This window comes from Cynoglossus semilaevis, chromosome 13, assembly GCF_000523025.1.
Source record: "Cynoglossus semilaevis isolate Cse_v1.0 chromosome 13, Cse_v1.0, whole genome shotgun sequence".
NCBI lineage: Eukaryota > Metazoa > Chordata > Actinopteri > Pleuronectiformes > Cynoglossidae > Cynoglossus > Cynoglossus semilaevis.
The window spans coordinates 12063164-12089725 of NC_024319.1; the positions used below are offsets into that span (position 1 = coordinate 12063164).

The 26562-nt window shown below is 40.2% G+C and overlaps 1 protein-coding gene across 1 annotated transcript in view; it reads left to right on the plus strand.

Annotated features, from left to right (window-relative positions):
• The window catches only part of LOC103388616 (CUB and sushi domain-containing protein 3), a 189517-nt gene that overhangs the window by 149762 nt on the left and 13193 nt on the right, over positions 1-26562 (plus strand). Inside the window, exons 55-62 of the mRNA XM_025061476.1 lie at positions 323-508; positions 2146-2319; positions 7107-7289; positions 11013-11189; positions 14316-14498; positions 20575-20748; positions 24984-25157; positions 25703-25776. Of these exons, the coding sequence (XP_024917244.1) occupies positions 323-508; positions 2146-2319; positions 7107-7289; positions 11013-11189; positions 14316-14498; positions 20575-20748; positions 24984-25157; positions 25703-25776 (1325 nt within the window). The remainder of the gene's footprint in view (positions 1-322; positions 509-2145; positions 2320-7106; positions 7290-11012; positions 11190-14315; positions 14499-20574; positions 20749-24983; positions 25158-25702; positions 25777-26562) is intronic.

Here is a 26562-nt window from a genome sequence, read left to right on the forward strand (position 1 = left end):
GTTCTCTCTCCATCCAACTTTGTGTCTTTCATCCCTCCATCCATCGATAACAGTTGTTATATGATGAAGAGTGTGTCCGTGTTTATGTGGTGCTGAATCTGTAAACATAGATCTATCTGTAAGAGGAATACTGGGGACAAGAATTATTGTCACTGTTTTTCTAACGGGCAATTTGTTGAAAATCACACTGAAAAACACCTGATTTTCCACCTATTAAAATGAATGGAACGGCTGCCTATATTTCCCTCTCATTATGTTTAACTGGCTGAATATATTGAGAAGAATTCATTTTTCTCCTCGTCTCCTGTCCCTTTCCACACAGTTGTAAACTGCACTGATCCTGGTATCCCTGCCAACTCCATACGGGAGAGTAAGATCGAGCACGGCAACTTCACATTTGGCAGCGTGGTCTTCTACGACTGCAACCCTGGATATTACCTGTTCGGCTCGTCGGTGCTCACCTGCCAGCCAGAGGGACACTGGGACAAACCTCTACCTGAATGCATCGGTACTGAACCTCCTCATCTGCCCATTATTTTAAATTGATGAATCAGAATCAGGCTAATTCTGATGAATGCTGTTCATTTGTTTATCGTCAATCTGTCCAGAATCTGTACAGAAGCGTGTCCATTATCCGACTCCTCCTCAATTAATAGACTTTTAATAAAAGTCACATTAAGAAAGAACTTTTACTTTTCATTGATCATCGTCTTTCTCTTGTCCTTCGCCTGCTTCTGTAGTTCTAATGGTACAAGTTTCCGTATGCTGCGTTGGGAGCATCTGTGTAATGTCACCGCCTCTGTAGCTCATGGCTACGCTGCACATTGTCTGATTGAGAAATGAGAGAAAATGTCATAAGACTGTTTCTATATATCCACCCATCCATCCATCCATCCATCCATCCATCCATCCATCCATCCATCCATCCATCCATCTAACCTAAACTGCCAATGGCATACTCTATATCTACAGGAATCATCAGCGGTAAACTTCCATTTTTTTGTTCAGTCTCAACTTTCGCTTTGTCAAACAAAGCAATTAAGGACGTTTGTTCACGGCTGTGAGCATAAGTGTCTCTGCCGAGAAAATAACTCCATAACATTTCAGAAGCTTACTTTGCATTATGGGACTAATCGCATCTGACAGGCCCTACAATCATTTATTAAGGTCAGAAAATTATAAAGTATTACAGACAGGGTGTTGTGCCAAATTAGATTGTAGCCCTTGCTCAGGAATTTACCTATTAATTTAATTGAACATCCAATAGTACATGCAGTCTCTGCTCAGCAGCTGAGTCTGGCAGGCACACGGATTTCTGTCTGAACAATTAAAGCACAGCGGTCTGTTCCTGTTTCACCTTTTAGACAAGGTGGTAATTTGCTTATACATCAAGGCAGTGTGGACTGATGTGCTGTGAAGATGTGACTGGTTCTAAAAGCTGACGCAGTTTATAGTCGGTGAACACGTCTTATTTTCTGTGGTGGTCAAATGAAACTAAGGTCAAAACTAAAAGCTTTAGTTTAAAATTGATCTCAGCTTTTGTTAGAAAATAAGAAAAAAAAACGCTGAAAAAGGCTGAGGCAAAATATAAGTGGGATTGAAAAGGTCAAAGAATTAGCACATCTGAATCAGCAGGTTAACTCTGAGTTTCAACCGTTCAGGGTGGCTCGTTGCTTCCTTATTTGTGCCAAATCTAGTGAAAAACATAATTCATAGTGAAGACATGTTTTATTTTGTGATGAGTTTAGACTAGTTTAATATTAAAGTTTTAATTCTCTAATCAGTTTGTGTCTGAAATATGACTAATAATTAATGTAAATAAAAACACGGCAGCTGTGGATTAATTACAATTAATTGTGACCAATCAAGATGAAGTAACATTCCTATTAACAACAACAACAAAAAACTTTTTTTTGGGGGGGGGGTCCTGAAGACAAATAACAGCAGGTAGATGTATTTGGTCCTTGTCCTCACTATTATAAATCCCTCACAGTCTATTTGACCATTGTGTCAGTCACTTCATCGTACACTCATTATCCTGCAACATGTGAAGCTGGTCGGACGTTGGTCTCAGTTTGGTCAATGATGGTTGGTTGAGACAGCTCCATGTCTAAACTAACTTCTTCTCTCCACTCTCTCATGTAGAGGTGGACTGCGGTCACCCAGGTGTTCCTCCCCACGGAGTGATGAGTGGAGAGAAGTTTACCTTTGGCTCCACAGTGCGTTACTCCTGCTCTGGAGAACATCAGTTAATGGGAGATTCATCACTCACCTGTCAGCTGAACGGTCACTGGAGTGGTCCACTGCCCCACTGCTCAGGTAACAGAACGTCTGTTGTTAAATGTATTGTATATTAATCATCATTTCATGGTCATTTAATAGATTTTTAAAGTTTTTAAAGTCAACATTTCCAGTATATTCTTGGTATTATTTCAGTAAAATAATGGAATTCCATTTGTCGTCTTCAGAACATAAAATAAAATCACCAGCCAAATGTTTTATTTCAGAAAAAAAGTTTTGGTTTCCCACATATTCACAGTCAGCAGTTTCCGTGAGAACTATTCTGTAGCAGTAAGAAGTGGAACTGTTCACAGCAGCGTGTGCATATTACACAGACTAATCACGACATCCTTTTTGTGGAGGCAAGTTGCTGCTGAGTTGTATAAATTTCGTGAATGCTTTAAAAAAAAAACGCAGGAGAATGGACTCCTGTGCAGATATATAATGTGCCAGATAACGTTGTAATTAAGGAACAGATGTTGGCAAAATGTTGAAAGTTGAAGCCCATTATCATACGTACACACAGCACTGCTGGTCCAGGGAGTCCTGGCATTAATGAAATATTTTCTCAGTGCCTTTGTGACATTCACAAAATGCTGCACAGTGTGGTCAGATCTCAGACTCCGTGTAACTCCTGCATGATTTATTTGCATAGCGGACTTGCATTATATTTCTGCCACCATTATCCTCCAATTCCCCCCACTCAACAGTTTTACTATTTCACTTGAAGACCAGGCTCTCGTGTGATTTGCGTCTTCATTGCTGTAATGAACATCGAGCCAGTGCCGAATAAACCAAACCTTTTCCCCGTCACTCTTCACGGTCCGTAACTTGACTTCATGTCTCCACTGAAGAATGGGCAGAAGCAAATGTTCAGATGTGAGGATTGTGACTGAATTTGTTTTCATTACATTCAGTTGTAGCACCTGTGTCTGACATTCCTAAAAGACAGGTGTGAGTTCAGAGTGAATTTCTGAAAACTGCCTAATCCCCACTGCTCACTTTCCTCCCATCGCGCTTAAACATTCTTGACCATTCAAAGTGGATTCCCTCTCTCTACGGAACCTTCACTTGATTTGTTCAACTCTTTGACCTGAAATAATCGGACCTGTATAACAGAGTTTCCTTCAAACCGGTGCATGAACTGTCTGTTCACCTTTAATGTTCTTTTTTTATGTACTTGGAAAGGTTTGTAGCGCAGAGGGAATAGTGGGCTTCAACAGACAGTTGGAAGAGAATGTGAGATTCCACAGACTTGAATCTATTTTTCCCTCTCCGTAGTGGTTTAGAGTTGTGACAATAGAAGGAGTAACACTGAGATGTAGTAGCACGAACTCGTCTTTGTTCCAGCCAAAATAATTACCCGCTGTGATCAACGTAATAGTTTCTTGGCTTGATCATTACAACTGTTTTTGGAGCTGCTTCTTTTTTTCTTCCCCTTTTTGGAGCACCTAGTGTTGAAGCAATTTTGCATCTATTATTGAGATGATTCCATGTGCACCCCGCTGTTTTGATAAACGGGCCTCTTTCAAAGTAATGATTTGTAATTTTGGATGATATTTAATTTTATCTCTCACTCCAAGTTTTGTGTCCCTGACACTGAGCTCCACTGCTTCGGCTTTGTCTGAAGGAATCTGACGCACTCCCACTCTGCTTTTATTCTGGAGGAAATATATAATACCAAATTACATTAAGTGCATTTGATTTAACTTGTCCAAAACCTAATCACACTCAACTTATCACTTGAGAACTGAGATATGTGAAGCCAACATGGAAATGTTCCCAAGTATTTAAACTGTCAAACTGCAATGGCTGTTTAGAGAATAAACCCCTGTGGAGGAATTTGTGCAGCAGAAAACGAGCACCGGGTCAGTGATCGGGGGATTTAACCGTAATAAATGATGCTGTGACTCACCAAGCCGAAGACAAAAGGCTGCGCTGTGTCAGGCTTTAGTAGATAAAATGGATCTTGATTACATGTCCTGCGTTTGTACCACAAAAAAGCAAATTGAATTACTTTGGACTGTAACAGTAGCTCCATCGAACAGCTGCTCTAGAATCTATTTCCAGAAGAGTCGGTAGACTAGTAAAAATGCTATTAAAACTAAACTACGTAGTTCAAAAATCAACATAAACTTCAAACTGACACAACTATAAAGTACAAGAAGTATTAATTAATACAAACTTTTTGATGATACAGTGAAGTTTAAGCTAATAATTAAATGAATGTAGGTGTTAGTTTTAGATAGAAGGCGCTTAGAAAATAAATATCTCCTAACTGTCAAACTAAATTGAAACACTTCACTGATTATAATTGACATTAAATAAACAACTTCTAATTAAATATTAATATTCTGCACACTATTTGTTTCGTGCCAGAAGGTGAAAGTATTTCTTTCTGATGATGTTAAAAAAAATAATCAAATAAATGTCAGATTGGCGTTTAGGTTTTAATGGAGAAAATAAGAATGAATTTGACTTCAAAAGTTTTTTTGGTTTTTTTTTTTTATGTTTTCGACAAAGTGCTTTGGATTTGATGGGTGTTATGAGTTTTCTCAGGCAGGTTCACCCTGGGTAAAAATTAAATTGCCAGCCATAACAACTTATTTCAGCGGGTTTCTAAGATTCTCTTTGGTTTCTTTCAATGGGTAAAATATGAAGATACAGCTTATTAAAAAAGCTTCATTATACTTTCTCCTGTCAACAAACGTAGGCCAGAGAAAAAGAAGCCGAGCATTAGCTACAGCTCTCATTCATGCATCTACCCTTCCTCTCATCCGTCCTCCCTTGTTAATTAGCTAGAGAGGGCTTAAAACTGCTCGCCAAGCCATTCCCCTTTTGTCCTCATCTGTTGCATGGCTGAGTTGAAGGCCTTATTATTTCTTCACAAAGGCCGCCTGGTGGACGGACATTAACTCAGATTCAAACCAAATCCACAGCCATCCCAATTAGTGAGATTATAGCTGTCACGGAGCATCCTGAGCCAAGATGAGCTGCCTGGTCTAACTAAAGGAAACTAACGAAGCACTTACAGATGCAGCGGGATGTACTGTACACACACTCCAACGACGCAGTGCACACAAATACGAGTGAATGTAGTCAGCAGAGCAACAACTGAGCACAGCTTCCCTGTCAGACACTCACAAAGAGCAGCGTATGCATAAACACGCAGTGAGAGACACCGGGGTCTTCCTCATGTCGCGTACATGCCACGGAAGCCACGTTACACATGTATATTTGCTAACCACAGCCAATCGCCTTTGACCTGGTTCATTCAGAATGTGCACTTGTGAGCAGGAGAATGTGTGTGGAAGCTATGAGCTTAGTGTTTGTGCAGCAAGGCTTAGTCAACACGCCCTGTAATACGGCTGTGGTTTGCTGCTCTGTGTAGATGTACGGCAGTGTATGGCACACAGGCAGTGACTGTCTGTTTGTGTATATTACATATTTCATGCATCTCATTATATTACTACGTATGTACCAATTTTACCATGGCCTTAAAGGTACAGTGGGGGATTTGTAAAACAACAAACTACAGATTTTTTTTTCTTTAGTCTCAGAAACTTGTTATATTGTGATTTGTATGTTTGTGTCTTTCTTTTGCGAGTGATCAGGGAAACTGATACCAATGTAAAATACACCCAGTAGGTGGCAGTAAAAGGGGCAGAGCTGTGGTTAAAATCAAATTAGTAGTCAAACAATGTAAGGATTAACAGGATTGGCTGAGTTTCATTTAAGCCTTGGGGAGCTTCCCTCTGAGAAAATAAGAAATAATAATTTCATAAAACTCCAACGTTGTAACCTTTGTGCAAGCAAGAACAGCCAAACAACCAAGCTGGACAGGGCCTCATTGAAATTCCTGAAAGCAGAGCGTGTACATTTTAGAAACTCAAGGCTGTTTGCTTTTCAGTACCAGTGTGTAGTGGCCAGCAACAAGTCACATCCCAGAATCCATTGTAAAAATGTTTTACCTTGTGAAGTGAAAGTGTCTGTCTGAGTTCAAGTGAAGCCTACTGCAGTAGTGTTTCTCTCTTCTGGACTGCTTTTATTTCTCTCAGTGAATGAGACGGGCCTCAGTTAAAGTGTAATTTGTTTTTCTATCCTCCTAAAACTACCATAATGAATGTAAAAGTAGACCCTCCGCCCCAACTCACAAAACCTCATTAGGCTGCACATCACTTAGGTGAGTTTATTTTTCATCACAACATGGAACTCGCAGTTCTCATGGCTTTGCATTAACACCATCCTGCCTCTGTTCCATCACTGCTTGACATCCATGACTCAGACATGTCCCATTTTAAGGCCATTCTGCAGAGGGCCATGAACAGAGCATTAACAACAGACTATGACGTCCTTCTTGAATGTATTCATGATGGTTCAGCCTACAGTAGGTGGCGCACCACACTGAGAGAGAGCACTGTATGATCCTTGACAAAAGACATGAGAGATGAAAAACACAGAAGCTTCAAATGTCAATCTGTGTCCATGATGTGTCATCATCACAGCTGGTTGCCTTTTATTGTCTTTTATGGACAGAAGGCTCTCGGTGTCAAGCAGCTAAAGGTCTTCATTGGTCTGCTCACAGCTGCTCATCATTACATTATGTGATTTGTTTTATTGTGGCTTCCCAGAAGATTCCAAGGATTTACTGTTATAGCGTAAGAACTCCCCAGAGGTCCCACGGCTTGATAGGCCTCAAACAATATAACAATGTAATTTCCTGCAAACTCCGGAACAAGCACCTACACAAGTTCCACTGGAAGCCATCTCCACTTCCTTCCATTGATCCTTCTCCAGTTGATCCTCATTCATCCTTTCTATTGCAGGCGACTCAGGCGGCACCTGTGGAGATCCTGGAACACCTGCTCATGCTAGCAGGGAGGCGGGGAACTTCAAAGTGCGCAGCAAGGTGCGTTTCACCTGCGCAGTGGGACACACACTGTACGGCTCAGCAGAGAGGATTTGCTTTCCCAACGGGACCTGGTCAGGCCGACAGCCGTTCTGCAAACGTAAGGAATTTTTTTCAAAAATGCCTTTGTTATTTATGAAACAAGAGATGATTCATGCAGGAAGATCTCACACACACACGTACACACACTGCTGCTCATACGTAAGCTCAGTGAGTCACTGTATAAACAAAGAAATATGTGGTTCCTCTTGGATAATAGAACAATTTTCAGAAGCATTTTTCCTTCAGTAACAAAAGCCTGTATTTTCAGGCCAGGTCCTTCTTTATTATGTAGTTTTAGCAGTGATTTGATCTGAAGCTGTTTAAAAATGTATATCTTAACATTGTATTGTAGTATTCACCCACTTTCTGTAAAAGTAGCAGAAATTCTACTTCTTGGGCAGCGGTCTGCAGCCTGAGACTTTCACACACTTTCTGTAAAAGTAGCAGAAATTTTACTTCTTGGGCAGCGGTCTGCAGCCTGCAGCACAAACACAGCCATATCTAATCGTTTTACTAATAAATAAAATTCATTGAGAGCGACAGCATCATTTTGACCATGCTCTCAGTCGGACTGGTCTGATGGCAGGGATCAGACCAGAAGTTGAAGCAACCACAAGTACATGCTCAATGTTGAGATGGTATTTAATGCTCTAGATGCTTTGGTGAAACAAGAACTCTTTCATTCGGTGTGTGTAAGTTATTTACATTAACATTAATGTTTGTTGACTGTATATTGAAGCAACGTGGATGGACGGTTGGATGAACGCTACGTATCATTCTTCCCTAGAAGCTGTAATCTGTTTAGTTTCACAAATGAATTATCATGAATAAATGTGGGTTTTTTTTACACCAGTTTAATTTACCAAACCATAAGTTTGTTTTAAAACTGTGGGTTTGTGCATGAAACTAACTAAACAGTTAATATATATATATTATCCCATATACAAATAGAAACACTAGTCTGTTCTTTTTAATAATTTTATTTTCCAAAACCCTTTTGCTCTAGTGGCTTAACCTTTACCAAATTTCTATTATTATTATTTCTATTTGTATTTGCTTCTGACTCTCTCCCCCACACTAACACTGCATCTCTGATTTCAATAAACTTTTTATTAAATATTTTCTCCCAAACTCCTAAACTCTTTGGATCTTGCTGGATAACAAATTAAGGTTGCAGCCATGTGGGAGTGTGCATCACTTTTACAGCAAAAGCACACTGTTTAAAATAAATAATGGCCATCAATGAATGTAATAATCATTCTTTATAAAACACAATATCAGAAAATAACAGAAATCATCAGGTGAGCTTGTGTTCATAATAATCTGGATCATTCTGTGCCTGGAGGAAATAAATAGAAAAAGAGAGAAAAAAAAGTCTTCTTGTTTGTGTGAAGACACTGTGTGGTGACAAATCTCACCCTGAACCCTTGTATCTCTACAAACTTTGCTACAATCATCAACAACAAAGCAACAACTTGGATTCACAGATCAGCGCTGGTGTGAATTCACACCTACACACACACAGAGGCCCACTCAGTATTGCACCAGATGGATAAGTATCTCTCTGCTGCAGTCGTGTATTTCCTGCCAGCTCGGGCTACTGTGCCTGGCTTCCATATATTGTTAAAAAAATGCATTAATTCCAGACACCTAAAGCCAAGCTCTCTTTGGTTGCTGATAAATGAATCATTGTGGATTTTGAAGATATTGGTTCACAGAGCACCGCCTCTAAATCTCGCATAAATTACCCTCAAGGGTCAACTCGATATTGAGGCAAATGTTGCAGCGCTCATCCTCTCCTCTACCTACTGCCTGTTGTAGCTTGGCTGAGTACCAATGTCGGTTTTTTTAGTAGGACAGAGAAATGCAAGGCCCTCTGAACTATTCTCTGTGTATCTGACTTTTATTCCACCTCTCATGTTTTGTGCATATTTCCCTGCTCTTTTATCCTTCATTTCCATTGATGTTGGACTTTTTCCCCTGGCTTCCTGCGTGACTCGCCTTCTGTAAGGAAAGAGTCGGTCTTGTTGTGTGGTGGCCTTTCTCTGTCCAAGCTGCCAACCCTTCACCAACTTTGTTTTTTTATTATTATTATTATTTATCTCACAGCCTCTCTAGTGAACCTCTGATTTAAAGATTGTTTTATCCCACCCTCCCATTTTTCCATCTTGGGAGGGTGGAGTAGGAATCCACTGAAGCCTGAACGCTGCCTTTCTCTGATCTAAAGCCCTGTCTAACGTTAAAGCCCATCCATCCGTTATACACAACCTTTTAACAGTCTCTGGAGAACAGTCGATGTGGATATTCAGCCTAATATCCATCTCACAATATGCCATCAAGGTCTAGTTTGCATTTCTCTCGCCTGTCTTGACTAATTAGGACAGGAAGCCTTCAAGTCTATCATTCGTCAGTTTGTTCTCACGTGTACACGACCTTGTGTGTATTTACATCAATTTTGAATATAAGCAGTTTGTTTGAGCTGCGTGTATGTGCATGGCTGTTGTAGTATGGTAATTGAAACCAACTGCTTCACCAATGTGTCTATTTCTTCCGTTTTTCCAGCACATTAGGCTTGACTTCACTTAAAGATCAAATCATGACACGTGATTTGTTGAAACAGAAAACCACATTAAAAACTTTGAACTCTTTACTCCCGACAAGGACAAAGTTTGCCTGTCGTCTAAGGGGAAAAGGCCATAACCTGAGCTTTCTGTTATAAATGACTAACACTTTAGTATTCCACAGAGACCGCCAGCCACAAGGATTTCACACCTAATGTAACACCGGAGGTCAGGTTGTGCTTTAGACGGCTCCAAATCTGAGATGGTTTGACCTTCAAAGTTACTACAGTGTGTTTACCTCATGTTGAACTCACTGGTGAGAGTTGATGTAATATGATTATATGTTATTATATACATATTCACAGTAACGTGTACTGACATAAAGATTGGTACGATTCGTTTGCTGCGACACTCCACAGTTTACAAACGTCACAGTGGTTACCTGTAGCTGATTTGTAATTAGATATGGGTTTGTTGTGGGACGGCACCGGTTTTGCTTATTTGCTTGTTTGAGATAAACTCTAATGCTGCATAAATCTGCCTTACAGTGTCATTGAAATCGAAACATGCGAGTGATAATAGATCTTATCTGGAAAGTGTTTATTTGGCTGAAAGCTAGAAACGCATTCCATTTGGATCATTGGTGTCAAAGATGTGGCCCGCGGGAGAGCGTGTCTTGGCCAATAGATTCTGAAATGCAGCGTTTATAATAAAATATATTTACAATTATACAGTGTAAAATAAGTTTACATGTCTATATTTTAACTTGATTATGAACACAAATGTAAATGTATGTATTTTGTGTTCTTTTAAATTTTTATATTTTACAAAAGTATATAATATATATTTACATTTTTCATTCATGTTATAAATATTTGCATTTAATTAAACATGTTTGTTCAATTAAATTAATTCCTATCAGACTTTAATGTAATCTTTTATATGCAGTCAATTTCATTGAGTATATGTAGGGTATTTATATGAAAAACAATCCCCCCCACACCGCCTGCCCCTTCCTGCTTTGTATAAATCTGGCCTAAAGATTATTGTGACTTTGACACCCATGCATGGAACCTTTGAAAATCATCGCGCTGCCCCCAGAGGGAGTCTCAACCCTCAGCTTTGTAAATCACTGATATGATAATTAGAAAATTGCATTCTGTTTTTCATACCTCTGACCTTCAGCTCCTCTTTTTTCTTCTCTCTCTCCCTTTTTCCAGCGGTACAGTGTGCTAATCCCGGGACCCCTACTCACGGCCGTGTTTCCCGGGTGGATGGAACAACCTTCTCCCACTCTATTGTATATTCTTGCATGGAAGGCTATTACCTCACTGGCTCTCCTACAAGACAGTGTCTGGCAAACGGCACATGGTCGGGCATGGCTCCAAACTGCACATGTAAGCTTTTTATGCACAGATCCTGACATCAGTCTTCACCATACTTTTCCCAGATTTTTGCTGACCGGATTAGGATTCGCAGTGGACCACATCTGGCCCACATCTGGCCCACAGGCTGTAGTTTGTCCATGCCTGATTGAGAATAACCAAAGAACAAAGAAAATACATTTGTCTGCGTACCACTAGAGGGACCCTAAGTACCACCAGCAGTACCCATACCATAGTTTGAGAGCTACCGGTAGAAAAGAGCGGACACTTCTGTGGCATATGAGCTACGTTTAATCTGAATGTGTTAGAACAGTAAGTTGGTAATGAATATGGTGTGTGTTCTGTGAGAAAAATAAATACTCGCAGAAACTCGCATAAACAACATTCTGAAGCACAGATAAACACCACAGATGGGATTTATGATTGTCAGAAATTAAGACCATAGTTTTGCTTCATAGTTCTCCGATAATGACGTGAACTGATTGATTAAAGCCGTTGCTAAATTAAGGCACACGATGTGGAGAAGCACATAAATCTCATGGAGCCAACCCCTCTCCCACAAGTGTTCAATACTCGGAGATACTTTTTGAGAAATGGGCCTCACAATAATCAAGAAGTATGCCAATCTATATTCACATTACAGCAGGAAGACTATCAAACAAAATTACACACTGTTCTTCCCTCTGAGAATCACCATATTCTGCCTTCCTCATTCTTTATACTTGTTATTGAATCACAAGGAAAGATAAATGGCGTGGGCATAATTTTCAATTTTGGAAAGAAATGAGTCTCTGTGGAGATATACACAGAGAGGGCGAAGGAGGGAATAATAATGACCAAACAAGCAGAAAGGAGTAATGGCTTCCATGCCCCTTCTCCCCTACTTTAAAACTCACTTATCACCAAACGTAATACTGTTATTTTCCTGTAGGCTATCGCTCCGAGTTATATTCTCATGGTCAGTTCATGGACACGATGCAAAAATGGTCCCTGTGTTGCCTTCATTATATGGAGACAATCATTTCCACGTTTCATTTGGTAATCAGTGATGTAGGTTCACCGGATCAGAGTCACGTCACTGGAGGGGAGGAGAAGTTGGAGTCCTTCCATTTTTATTTCTCAAACACGCTCGGTAAAAAGATGGTTCATAAATGAGATTTACAGAGGGGGAGTGAAGGACCCTGGCGTCAGCTGAAGTTTGTGTATTAGTGAGGAGACCTGCTCAGTGAGGTGTGAGCTCAAACCATACAGCACTAAATAAACTAAACTGTACACAGTGATTATTGGGGGAGACGCATCATGATCCCACTGATGTTTATCTCCTGTTTATGACATTCTCCGCTCCTTTTACTACTAGTTTAAATGCCCACACTCACACACTGTGATTGGATTCTTCTGCTGGAAGACAGGTAACGAGGTGAAACGATTGAAAAAAGAACAAAAAAGAACAAAACTCTGAGAAAATCAGTCAATCAACAGATTTATGACCAACTAGATCACAGTTACTGTTCTGCAGTAACCTGTGTTGGTAATCAAAGTTCCATTCACATATAGTCACACACCAGACTATGTAAAGATGTTGATGGATGTGAAGCCACCAGTTTACCAGCTGAACTCCATTTAAATACAGTTCTTACTGGGAGCAGGTTATTGCAGTGTTTCTTTAAACTCCCTATCTGATTTCCTGCCTTCACTAATTTCTTTTTCTAACCTGCTTTATTGCCAGTTGGTAAACGTAGTAAAATAAAAGGCAGCATTGCTTGTAAGAATTAAAATGCTGGACTCCAAGCCCTGCAGCATTCTGTGCTGTGCCGACTGAATGGGTTCTTTCCCTTCTGCAGATAAACAGCAACTGCACCGCATTCTGTTTTTGGCCGATGTGAATACTAACATTTTCATTCGTCTTTTTGGTGGTGCAAATTTTCAATACCACAGCTTCAGTAGTTTAAAAATGTTTAGAATCCCTAAGCTGCTTGAACATTCACTTTGTAAGTAGAAAAGAAAACTATCATAAAATTATAATACTTGATAGAGTTAACTTGGTGACCTGTTCTATACCCAACATCAGTTTCAACTCCTGCACAATTTGTTCTTCTGACAAATATACAGGAACGGGAATCTCTGAGAAGGAAGCAAAGGGCAAACCTCTGCAACTTTAGAAAAACTCCCTGAACAAAAACCAAACATGTGGCATGATCTATCTGTCCCACATCGAGGTTATACAGTGGACCCCAGTCCGCACATTCTCTCTGCACTCTCTGTTCTCGCCCGTAACACGAGAGTTGCATCTCGTGTTAATCCTGAGAATAGATGCGTCTGGGAAGTTTGGATTTATTATTGGAGCAAGTCACAACATAGTGCCCGAAGACCCGGCCTCTTGTCTGTGCAGCGTGTTAGCAGTTCTCATATGTATCCTGTCAGGATACGGAGTAAATTTTGCCTGGTCATGATGAATGTCTCCGAGTTTTGAAGTCCTTGGCGGCAACTTGGAAATAAACAAACAGAAATTAATTTAAGAGAGGGGGCGTTTGCAGGGGACACTTCTATGCATCAAACTGGCTCCTTACATGAAGGTGAACAAGTCAGGAAAGACTTTATAATAAGTACTGCGTATTAGAACTGCACGATATAATGAGGGGTAGAACATTTTCATCAACCTCCACTGGATAAATGACACCTGATGTCGTTCTGTGCCAACTCTCATGGTTTAAAACTGCACGATTTGGAAATCTGGACAAAGAAAATTTGAACAAACACAATCATTAGTATTTTATTATCATGACAATAGGGACACTGTCTCATCTTGTACAACAGCTGCTGTGGGATAATGATCCAAGTACTCAGTTAAACTCTAATATGCTAACAGCTGTATTTTTAACTTCAGTGGATATTTCTTATTTTGGGTTCAACTCGGTGCCATGCCCTGCATGTTTAATGCCACTCAGAAGAGCGGACCTATTATGCCTGATGATCCATTGTGCTTATCTTGATTTAAAACATTATGCCCAAGCATCAGCAAACTGGCAGCTGGACCACGATGACAGCTCTGCTTCAGAGGGGGCAGTTATCTCTGGTTACCGTTTATGTGATTTTATTAGATTCACATGAATCTGTTTCTCTGTCTGACCTGAATTCCAGTGATTACCTGTGGCGACCCTGGGATTCCAGCGAGTGGTCTTAGATTTGGCGAAGACTTCACAGTGGGCCAGAACATGACATTCCAGTGCCAGCCAGGATATGTGATGATAGAAGGAGACAGCACCGTCTCAAGGACCTGTACCAACAACGGCACCTGGAGTGGCACCATGCCAACGTGCCAAGGTAAATTTTTAGTGAAAATGAATCCCAACAATCTCCGTCAAACACACACACACATACACACACACATACACATGGTTTGTGCCACCGATCTGAACAAACACACAGTGCATGGCTCACAGGCTGCAGAGTCAGCTCTGATAACCATCAGTGCGGTAATAACCTTGGCATGCTAGCACATTGTCACATACAATACAGAATACATGCTTTCGACCCTGAGATATAATGATATTAGTGAGTCAGGTGGCACAGTGCATCCCTGGTGGTCAGATAGTGTCGTAGGAGTTATTTAAATTTGCGGATAGAAAAAGTTACACTTGATATATGGCACTGTCAACACGTAACATATGCATGCAGTGATCCAGTTATAAACCACATGTAGTTGTCATACCAATGATGAAAATGCTGTAATTTTTGGAGGTAGCAGTGAACATCACTGCATCACAACAAAGAATATGACGAAAGGGTAGTAGACAGATATTTCATCAGGCCTTGAGAGGTCAAGGTGTAGGTTTCCTCCCTGCCACCAGATGGCTCTCAGTTCTCAACCATCCCAAATCCTAAATTGAGTTGCATCACAAAGGGCATCCGGTGTAGCAACTCTGCTGAATCACTAGGTGGACCCTTTGTGGCATTTATTTTAATGAAACCAACAGAATAGTGAAATCATTTAGAGCTAAATAAATAAATTCAAGACATAAACTCTACTTAAAATTATAATTGAGTGAAAGAAACATTTTTTTCATAGGCATCTGTGGAAAACATCCACTATTGGCCAGCGGTGGTACTGCACTTGTAGCTGTACTTCTAGAGAGCCATAAAAATGTAACTGAATTCAGACCTGCAGACATTTTCTAAGCAGTTTGTGAAGATTTAAGGCAGTATTTCACAGCATCCTAAAACCCATAGTTGACGAGGTCTTCACTCTGTGTCACTGATGTATATATTTACATCCAAGCACTTACAAAAAAACAGCTCATGTTTTAATGTTCACATTCAGGATTTTCCATCATTGTTAAAGTAATATTTTAGGAGATCCATCATCACCCGTGTCTGCAGCCAGAGGTGCACCTGCGGTGGCACAGAGCCAAGACTCAAAGTTCCTCTGACGCCTGGTGATGAATAGCTTGCTGCTCCTTCTCCTCCTCACAACAAGGACACCTCTGATTGTGCTCCTACAGTTACAGCCCGGCTTTCTCTAAAATTGTCTTCACGGCACTTCCTGGGTTTGATCAGCATCAAAGTTTAAAACGTCCACCAAGAGAACCTACTGTAGCTGTGTACAGCCGTCAGCCGCACAACGCCCAGTGATTTACAACGCTCGAGTAAAGGCAAAGGATTAGCACGTCTCCCGTCAACACCCGAAAATGAGCACTGCAGGGAAGATTAACTTGTGCAGCGAACAGTTGAAAAGTACACCAGAAAAAGAAAAAAGCCCACAAGGCAAATTGTACCTCATTGTTGCTAAGAAACTGTTCCCACTCGTAGTCGTAGTTACAATGTAGCGGTTGTCATTTGGGTGTGACTCCTGAGAAACGAGGAAAAGCAGATTGGTGTGAGTGACTAACAATAAGGCCGATAAACACGCTGGAGTTAGAATTGTTAACAAAACTGTAACACAAAAATGTAACACACACCAGTTTGAACATGGGATTGCTTTCCTTCTCATACAGTGGATGTTTGGGTTGCCGTTATCCTCGGTGCATAGTCGCTCTCATGAACTCAGAATTAGTCTGAACCATTTTCTCTCCTCCGCTCGTAGGGAATTGCCGTTTACCTTCTCATCGCCTTAAAGAAACTGCAGTTTTAAGCCTTAACCCCTGTAGTATTTCCCCCCTCCTCCGCCTCAGGCTCCTTGTCTGGAGGTTTACATCACACAAACTGACACTGATTTGCAATATTTCATGGGTTTGTTTCATTATTAACATGTCCCGCTCCATGGGGTGTTTTGGTGCTGGACAAATCAACGGTCGCACATCTGTCACTCGTGGTGGTCTTAATGGAAGACAAGAGTGTGTGTGTGTGTTTGTGCACATTTGTCTGCGGAGCTCCTAATCTCCCGGCAGTATCCCTTGACAGATATGGCGGCAACTCAGGCACTTCAGCTGCAGCGCCGCAACTCTTGATGGGGATGGTGTGGAGAGGAGCAAAGCCCCCCGAGCTTAACCCTCCTCATCTCACTCCAGTATGCATGCATACACTCACATGGAGCCATTCAATTACACAACTCTCCCCGTGTGTATACACACAGCGATGTACACACTGGCTGCCTCTGCCGCCTGTTTACTGTCAGCTGGTGCTGACCTGTACGCAGCCGTCGCTGATCCACAGGGTCCGTCCTGTCACTCTCTGCCACTCTCTCTGCAAAACTGTCCGCAGGGCAATAAGAACATCTGTGCAACGTGGGGAGAAGTGCAACATGTTAAATGTTAGCAGATGGATAACTTAAGTTTACAATTTCAGTGTTTTAATCTTCACAGGCTCCATTGACGCAGTGCATTTAACAAACTGTTTTCTGATGATACGAGACAATTGAAAATGATTGATGGCAACACTGGACGCAAATGAGATGTCTTCATGCAGCTGGTTAAATATATTGAGTAGATTTAAATTCCCAATTGCACTTTTTTATTAGTGAAAAGTGAATCTGTACAAGGCCAACTTCTCTGGAAATGCAACAAAAGATTATAACTTTGTTTTGTTTTTTAAGCCTCTCACATGAGGCACAAGTTGAAATCTGAGAGGAAACCACTGCTGAATGTGCATGACCTTCATGCTCTGTGCTGCTGTTAGTATGGCTGCCTCGCAAGCAGAGATCACCTGGGTTTCTCTCCCAGAGGGACCACACAGCAGGGGGCAGCCTGTTGCAGCAGATCTGCTGTTTACGCAAGAATGTGTGTGTTAGATCGATAAAGTACAAATTATTATTAAACAGATTTTGTTTATGAATTAAACCACAGATTAGATCTTTGAAAAGCAGAACAAAAAAGTGACATTTATTATAGTCTTATATTGGAATTGACTCTGTTACCTTTTGTAGATGTGTTACTTTTTTTTAGCCATGTGTATATTTTATAGTATTCTTTTTCCTCGTCGTGATTCATTGCTGTATCTGAAGATCAGGGATCAGTGTCAGAGAAGCCTGGCAGGATGCTGCTAGTCAGTTTTATATCATGTCATGTCTCTCACTGACAAGCTACACAGTCAGAGGTCTTTGAAAAGAACTGTGGAAAAAAGTCCGTTTCCTTTTCTTGCATATGAGGCTTTAAACAAGACTGCCATTTTTGTGGGGCCCCCCCCACCCCCCCTTTTTTTTTTCTTCTTTTTTTAACAAAATTGGGTTTAGGTCGAAGGTGCCACAGTTCAGAGAGTGTGAGCTCTTTTGAAAATGTCACCATGGTGGGCATCTGTCATCCTGTCATTGGTTTTGACGATATACCACCAGATTATATGAGATGATATTCCAGGCAGGGAAGAGTGAAGACAGGGAGATGAAGTGAGTGATTTTTTTCTTTAAAGGGAGAACACATGCCGACAGTGCATAAATTTGTACTTAATGCCGGTGCATCAGCATTTGCAGCAGCGTTTGAGTGTGCTGCTGCTGAATGATTACACATCCTAATCCTGCCCAGCAAGGATTGAGTTTCAATCCTGGGTTTGGCAAATTCAGCTGAGCGGTACTCACGCTGCTTAACGTGACTTATAAAAGTGAGGACACTATCTTTTCCATTTATTTCTGGGCGTCAGTACTGTTATTTTTAAATTCTCTTATTAAGGGGTTTCAGAGGCGTGAGGTCCAATACTGTTGAAACTGATGTAAGAAGAAAAATCTCCAGTAAATTGTCACAAAAGACACAAGTTATATTAATTAACAAATCAAATCACCGTCGTCTTAAACATCATGTCTTCATGTATACTGTTGGAGTAGTGAACAAATTGTCATCTTGTACCAGACTGTGTCTCCAGAATGAGGGGAATAGAATGAAAGAATAAAACTTATGTTGGCAAACCATTATCTGTCTTAAAAAGATGATATGTTAGAAAGGGTTAAAGTACTAAGTATTTTGCCTCTTTATGCAGACATGAAGTTTGGCTGTTTGAGTTTGAGTTCCCAGATATAAACTGTATCCAATTAAAAGATATTATGTTTATTCAGCTTTTTATTTGAGGCTAAGTTTAGATTCAGGCAGAGATAAGATCAGATGTGTTAATGTGCCTCCAGGAACTAATAACAAACTAATGAAGGTGAAATCACTTGTGAGCATTAGAATGTCAGGAGTTCTGTTTTGCAGAATGCCAGACAGCATAGTATATCAGGTCTTAGCAGAAGAAAAGGTTAGAGCTGGATTAAAGCAAACTGAACAGTTGGGGAAAAGAAGGCGATAGTCTCGAGTGAATGGAAACTAATCTGGTTAGAATCCAGAAGTAACAAGTTCAGTGTCTGAAACTATACACAGTGGGAAAACTAAATCAGTTGAATTGTTATATCTTCATCATGTTTTAGGTTGTTTTTGTTTTTAAGTCCAATCGACTTGCAGCACAGAGGGGATCAACTTTAACATGTGGCCTACAGAGCTACTATTCCTTAACAGTTGTTTGACAGCTCCTATTTGAAACAGACTGTGTGAGTTTATGTGGAGGAACGAGACACTGGGGCCAGAAAGGCAGGTTGATGCCAGGTAGCAGTGGTGTAAAAAAAAAAAACAACTGCTGATTTATTCATATCCCTAAAAACCCATCTCCCATCTGCGCCCCCACGAGTTCATCTCCGAATGTGCCCGAACAAACTCCAAGCTGCGTTCTACATAAATTTATGATATTTGTTGAGCAGAAACTTTATGGCTTTTACACCCATTAGAGAGTTCTCTAGTTTTCTACGGATGTTATTCAATAATCACAACAAACATGAGTTTGTTTCCAGTCGAAGCACGGAACATCAACAGCAGAACTTAAGAAATAGAGAGATAAAAACAATGTCAGTGAATGAACGATAAATCTGACAAAATATAGTTGTCCGTTGATGATATCTTTTTATCTGAAATCACATAGAAGCCGTGGATTCATCAAGACGGAATTTGAAACTTGAGGTGCTTCAGTAAAAATAACACTCAGGTTGGATGTTAATGGATGTACAGTGTACCAAATAAATTACTGCGTACACCTTGAAATGTCTAATCTATATCTAACAATAAATAAATAATAAATGACCATGTCTTTAAATGTTGGTGTAGGGAGCAAAGAAAAAGTTGCTGCGGTTCTATTAAAATGAAGTGTAAAACATTCTCTGTAAAAAAAATTCAAATTATTGACATTTTCAAATGGCACATTTTTAAGTATACCACAGTTGAAAATTCAGAGACAATAGTAAAACTATGTAATTACAGTACAAAGTAATTACAGTAATTACCTCCAAACCTTGTTGTGTCTGTTGTCCTACAATTTCATTTCATTTCATTTTATTTTATATAACGGTCTATTTGTTTGTGCCTATTTTATATAACGGTCTATTTGTTTGTGCTGTTTATTCCGTATATGCAAACAGTACAAGGCTTTCTGATTACTGCAGTACTGAACTAATTCCTGGCACGACATAAGATAGAAATGAAATTGAAGAGCCATAATATTGAAACGCAGGACAAAAACAAAATAAATGACATATTTGAAAAGGAGTGAAAAGCAGCGTAGCTTGTTAGCTCCGAACCCTCGGTCTAAATAAATAAATCAATATATACATGTATAACCAAAAGATCTAAATCTTTATAGTAGTGCAGAGGTAGTAAAAATCTCTGTGATCCTAAATTCTCATGTTTGTGCAGGAAGACTAACTTCCACAACACTGGTTGATGTGACATTAGACAAACTCCCTGCGTGTCCTTCAATAATGGATGTGTTCCATTTTATAATGTATGACGACTCCTGCTCAGGCTGGGTTTCCTCTACTCTATTATTCACAGGACTCGGAGTAAGATCTATTTTGCTTTAATGTTAACTTTGTTTTATTTATTGTCTCAGTGTGAACTTTACCAAAGAGTTGTTCTATGATAGTCTTGTTCTAACTGTGTCCTCACTCTGCCCTCAGTGGTGACGTGTCCTACCCCACCACCCATACCTAACGGTCTGCTGGAGGGCTCCGTCCTGGAGTGGGGCACCAGCGTCAGCTACAGCTGCCTGCCGGGCTACGAGTTGTCCTTCCCTGCCATCCTGACCTGCACCGGGAATGGAACGTGGAGTGGAGACTTGCCTCAGTGCTTGCGTGAGTCATTTACAGGAGGAGAAATGAGTCTGACTCTGTGGAGCTTTTGTCATTTTTCATCGCTGGTGTCTGTTGATCGCTGCAGGTGATTTGTGACAAATTAGCTTGGAAGGATGAAAATTCATCCTCACTTATGCACAGGCCAGTGTTTTTTTTAAAAAAATCTCTCCTGGTGTGTATTTACTTATCACAATACTGAAGATTCCAAAACTCAAACTTCCAAAGTGAAACAGCCGATCAAACTGTGTAAATGAGCCAAGATTTTTAATGTAATCCTTCTCCGGGGAGGAGTCTCATTTTAACCATTCAAAAATCATATGGAAAAAAAAAACACTTGGCCAACATCAGTGCATCAGTGATAAAGAAGTGATTTTATTAGAGCCATGACAGAACAGGTTACTTCATAAAGTTTTAAAACGGATGCACAGGCATTTAACAACTTGTCAACTTGTACATATGAATAATTTATACATGCATGCATACACTTACCTGCACCTTCAGAGGTTATTTGACGTTAATCAAATTAAAGATCTTCATGAATAAGTCATCGGTTTCCAGGTGGAAAGAAACTGAATTAGAGTGTGAAATGTATACAGTAGATCAGGACAGTAACGCAAAGAAGCAAAACAGGTGTCATGGGGGTCACGTCTTTAACTATACGCTGTTTCTTACTGAGCTGTTAGACGCCTACACAACACGCTACATAACACAACTTAAGTGGATTCTGTAACTGAACAATTTTCACCCTGGAGATGTGTCCTGGGCACTGTTTTCACACGTGCTGTAGGAGAGAAATGATGGTGTTGGTGGAGGAAGACCCACACCATATATATCTGATACATTGAGTTATACCTGGAGTATGATACAAATATGTAGGTATGAGCAGAGCACCACAGCTGTCAGTCACAGAAACTGTATCAAGAACGTGTCAAGTTTACACTCGTCGGTAATATCAGCTCTGGATTCTGAGCAAATACTTATTTTTAAGATAAATAGTTAAAAACATTAACAAAAACAGTATTGACGTTACCTGTGCTGAAAGGATTCTCTGTATATAAGAAATTGACTCAGTCACTTACAGTGTAGCCCTGAGGAATTCCCTAAAAAAAGACTGGAAGTTCAACTATGAACAGCAGCAGTACATGACTGACTGCTAGTTACTATCCAGCTGTCAATCAACCACATGGTGCCTTCTTAGAATGCAGTGGTAATGTAATAATAATGATTTGGTTAAAGACAGGGTAACTGATGGTTTACAACTGTTAATACTGATAAAACTTAACTGTAATTAATCGTGATTAATCAGGATAAATCAACCTTCTTAAATATAACTAGAAGTACCATATGTATACTGCAGTAGAAGAAGTTTGTCAGCCACATGTAGAAAGTTCAGTATGAGAAGAAGATATTGAAACAAAGTTCAGATCAGGGAGCACATATTTGGCCACATCAGATTAATGTGTGTGACGCCAATTACAAAATCGGTGTATTGCCACCATTTTCCTCCTGCCAACAAATCCACATTAGGATGTTCACTTTGTCCAGCGTGATGCTTTTTCAACCTATTCTTCTTATAAAGGGATACTTCACTCTGCTTCACTCTTACTGCACTTCCTGTTTGTCTCCAATATTTATATCCTGCCCATTTGACCACGTCTTAAAAGAACAAAGGTGTACTTTTTATGGAGGTGCACAGGTGTGTCTGGGTTCTGGTCCTGAGTCACTGTGATCATCTGCTCATAAAACCAGCAAGTTTCTTCACCATAAACCTGCTCTCTTGTGCAGTTATGGCGGTCAGTACCATCCTACAAACACCACAGCCACACTAATGACCTTTCTGACCTTTGTGTTCCAGAATGTGTTAATTGTTTGTCAGTGGAAAACAGTTTAAGATTTAACATTTTAATAGTTACCTAACCTAAGATGCTAGTTTAAATGCTAGTACATGTAAAATATTCAGTGTGAAAAACGCAAAGGATGTTGTGTCAGCAGGCGCCATAATCCAGATTATTCTTAGGTGTCAGTCGATGCCATCAAAAAGATGAACCGTCAATTCTTCTAATGTATTCACAGTTCAATAGTGTAGATGTGATGACATTCATGTCTTGTCACGTACATCTGCAGCCGATATTCTTTTAGCATTCTAATGTGACCTGTCGCTATGAATATTGAGCTGTACATTCTAATTTTGCGTTAGGAAAATAAAAATGGACTTAGATATGATACAGATTCATGATATTCATATATGTTGATGACGTGCATTGAAAATCAGCTTCTCATTTGAAAATCAATGTTGTTTCAAGGTATGTTATTCTTCAAGTGCAGCTCTTAAAACGGCTTACATGGCCACACACCACACCACACATCAGAGACTAACACATGCAAGTGCATGTTTGAAAATGTGCAGCCCAGCTGGATTAACATGCATTTTCATTATTTCCCAGAAAACAAATGGGGGAAGAGAGGGAGAGAAGCAGCGTATTTCAGTTTCTCACAAAGCGAGTTCATGTGTCTGCAGGGATGAAACAGTGGTTTCAAATTTGAATCAGACCTCTGCATACTGATTACTTCCCAGTATTTATAATTCATCACAAACGAAGAGCGAGTCTTTGCTAGCAAGTGTGAAAAGTTGGACCGTCGTCTCTCCCTCTTTCTCGCACTGTTTCTTGTTAATCAACATACACACAGCGGCTACAGACATATGGAACTTGCTGAGCTGGGTTTGGCCTGGGGCCGTTTCCCTTATATGGCTATCAAAGGGTGTATTATTTCCCAGTGGCTTGAAGTTTCATGACTAATGTGCATGTCATCTGTTTTGGTGTATGTTATCAACATAGGGGGGTCAAGGTAGGGGAGGGGGGTCTAGGTGGGGGGGTGGACGTCATCTGAAAGCAAAGTCCCCCAGTGTCGTCTGAGAAGTGACAACAATCAACCACTGCCCCTTGTGATCAGATACAGTCCATCTGTTTGGTGTTGTGCAGTGGAAAACTCAGGGCGTCGTTCTCTGATGGAAGCTACAACATCATCATTCCTAGAAAAGATCTATCTCAAATACATAGATTTTTATCAGAGATAACGGTGTTGGAATTTTTTATTTATTTATTTTTTATCCATTCCTGCATGGGTGGGATTTGAATCTCCTCTTTTACCTCATATCTGTTATATCAGGGCTGTGCTCTGGGAAGCCCCCGTTGGTTGCTGTCTTCTTGGAAGAAAGCAAGCAAGAACTTATCTCTGTCTCCAGACCTCCTGACAGCAGCACATGTCAAGTCTGGAGAAGCAGCCTGCCTTATTACTGGCTTGATCCTGCAGTGCTCTGGCTGTGTGACTGAATGCTGTGACTCTCGTCCTCACATCTGCTCCCTCACACACTGAGACTTTCTCAACCTCCCTTCACCAACACGTCACTTTAACTGGACCGTACAGTTATCATTGGTTAATGCCTATGTGTATATACACTGCATATGCACTAGAAAATAATTTGAAATATACATTGGCAGAGGAGGAGGAAGTGGATGTCTTCTTTCCCCCATCAAGCCCACTCAGCCTAAATTATTCCAGGCAACTTGACGAGATGTCTATAAGCAATAAATTGAATGGGAAGCGGTGCTAATCCAAGTTTTCATCTGCCGAGGCGGTGGCTAGAGTGCCATCAAATAGGCAATATCGTATGAGTGGCATGGTGAGCAGCAGCAGCAGCAGCAGATGGCTGCAGTTGTGTTAACCTTAGGGCTGTGTCTGAAAAATACATTTTTCATTTGTTAATTTCTTTTGATGTGAAATTGAATGCCATGACCTCCTCTGCTGCCTCTCTCCTGCCAAGATGAATATATGTACACCTACTTTAAACTATCCACCCGTAAGAGTGAGTGTTGAGAAATAATAAATGTTAAAAAAAGCTCTGACAGAGAAAATCATCCTGAGAGTGTCACTGCATCTGCCCACATGCAATAAAAATGACCCAGGATTCTGGTGCGACAGACGTGATGTCGCCTCCAGTTTACCTTCACTGCACAAAGATTTGTTAAATGACACTGAAAGCTTTTAAGGTTGTGAGCTGAAATAAATCAAGCACTATAGAAACTTTGCAGTTAAAAGGCCAAAAGTCTCTTTTCATCACGGTCTGATCCTGTATGAGCACAGGAGAGCGTTTAATGGGATTTTGAGAAATTACCTCTTGACTTTTTTTTTTGCCTTTCGATAATCATGTCAGTTTTGAACTGCTTTCCCTGTAGCCACATTCTGTGGAGACCCTGGTCTGCCAGCCAAGGGACGGAGGGAAGGTCGCAGTTTCATCTTCAAGTCAGAGGTGACTTTCAGCTGCAGCGCCCCCTACGTTCTGGTGGGATCAGCCACACGTATGTGCCAGGAGGTTGGCGCTTGGAGTGGCTCTCAACCACGATGTATAGGTAAAGACTAAAACTGACTAATGATAGTGAAGTAAGTGACATAGTACCTGGGAAAACAAACCACAGTCAATACACAGACTGACACAGACAGAAACCTGTCATTTGGACAGATTACATTTCTGTTAATAATGTAGAAGGCAACAAGCTAGTTATTAGTTTACATTTAACAAAGAGAGTGACCTTAGATGTTAATCTCTTAGTTCCTAAATAAAGAAACAGAAAAAGGGCTACCAGAAATATTTGAGTTTCATGTGTTTTACTCTAAGTAATGACAAATATATATTCATGTATTTTGCTTTTTTAATGGAGCTGGTAGTACTAAAAACGACTCAAAAGGAGAGGAATTAGTGGTAAATGAACCTCTGAGATGGCAGGAAAAATTCCACTCATGTAACCATGCCACTTCACTAATTGTCCTGTGGCACACATGGTACACCAGAGGGAAATTGCTCCGTCATTATCAATGATTGCCCTTCTGTCACGCACTCACTCCCTTTTACTCTGGTGCAATTTCTTTGCTCATCATAAGTGATTTCTTGTTCCAGAGCCAACGAGAACTACGTGTGAAAATCCTGGAACACCGGAGCACGGCTTCATGAATTATACAACAGGTTTTAAGGTAAGAAAAAGCACAGACCTGAAATGGATGCTTCCTTCAGAGCAGCTGTATAAAATATACGGCATTTCAGTACTCTTTATAAATAATACTTGTTTTTTGCCTCTTCTAAAGAAAAGCTGACCGGGAGTACATCCTGAGTTATTATGACCTCAGGAGCCGATGCAGTGATGCTGTATTATATGTATTATATGCCACAACACAGCCAAAAATTTACATTGGAATCAAAATGTTAAAATAAACAAATGATTAAATTGTTCTGACTGTGTTAAGGCTGGACATTTATTTGACATTTAGTTGTTTATCCAACTGTTGAACAGATCTATACAGATCTATACCAGATGACAACCTGTCCTGTCCTTTTACACCAATGAAGGACACATTTCCTAGATCCTGTCCTAAAATTTCTAAAAGTAATATTTCTAGTGCTTTAAGACGTTTTGTACACCGAGAGTTATTTCAAGTGCTCGGCTCCTGGCATCTCTGTAAACACTTTGTGCATGCAAAATAACTCTTTTATGCCTGTCAACGTGACTAATCTTGGCCATTCTCAGTCATTACTCTGCCTAAGTGGCTGCTCAGGAAACGTAACATTGTGGTGGTATTTCAAAATATTTGTAAACTTTCATGTTTCTGGACTTCATTCATTTTCTTGTCCAAAAAACATTTGATGCAGTTAAGCCAATGGTGTGTGACGAGCAAAATGGACCTAGAGAAGTTTATATGTATGTACAGTATATACATACTGTATACTATACATACTATATATATATGTCTATATGTCTATAT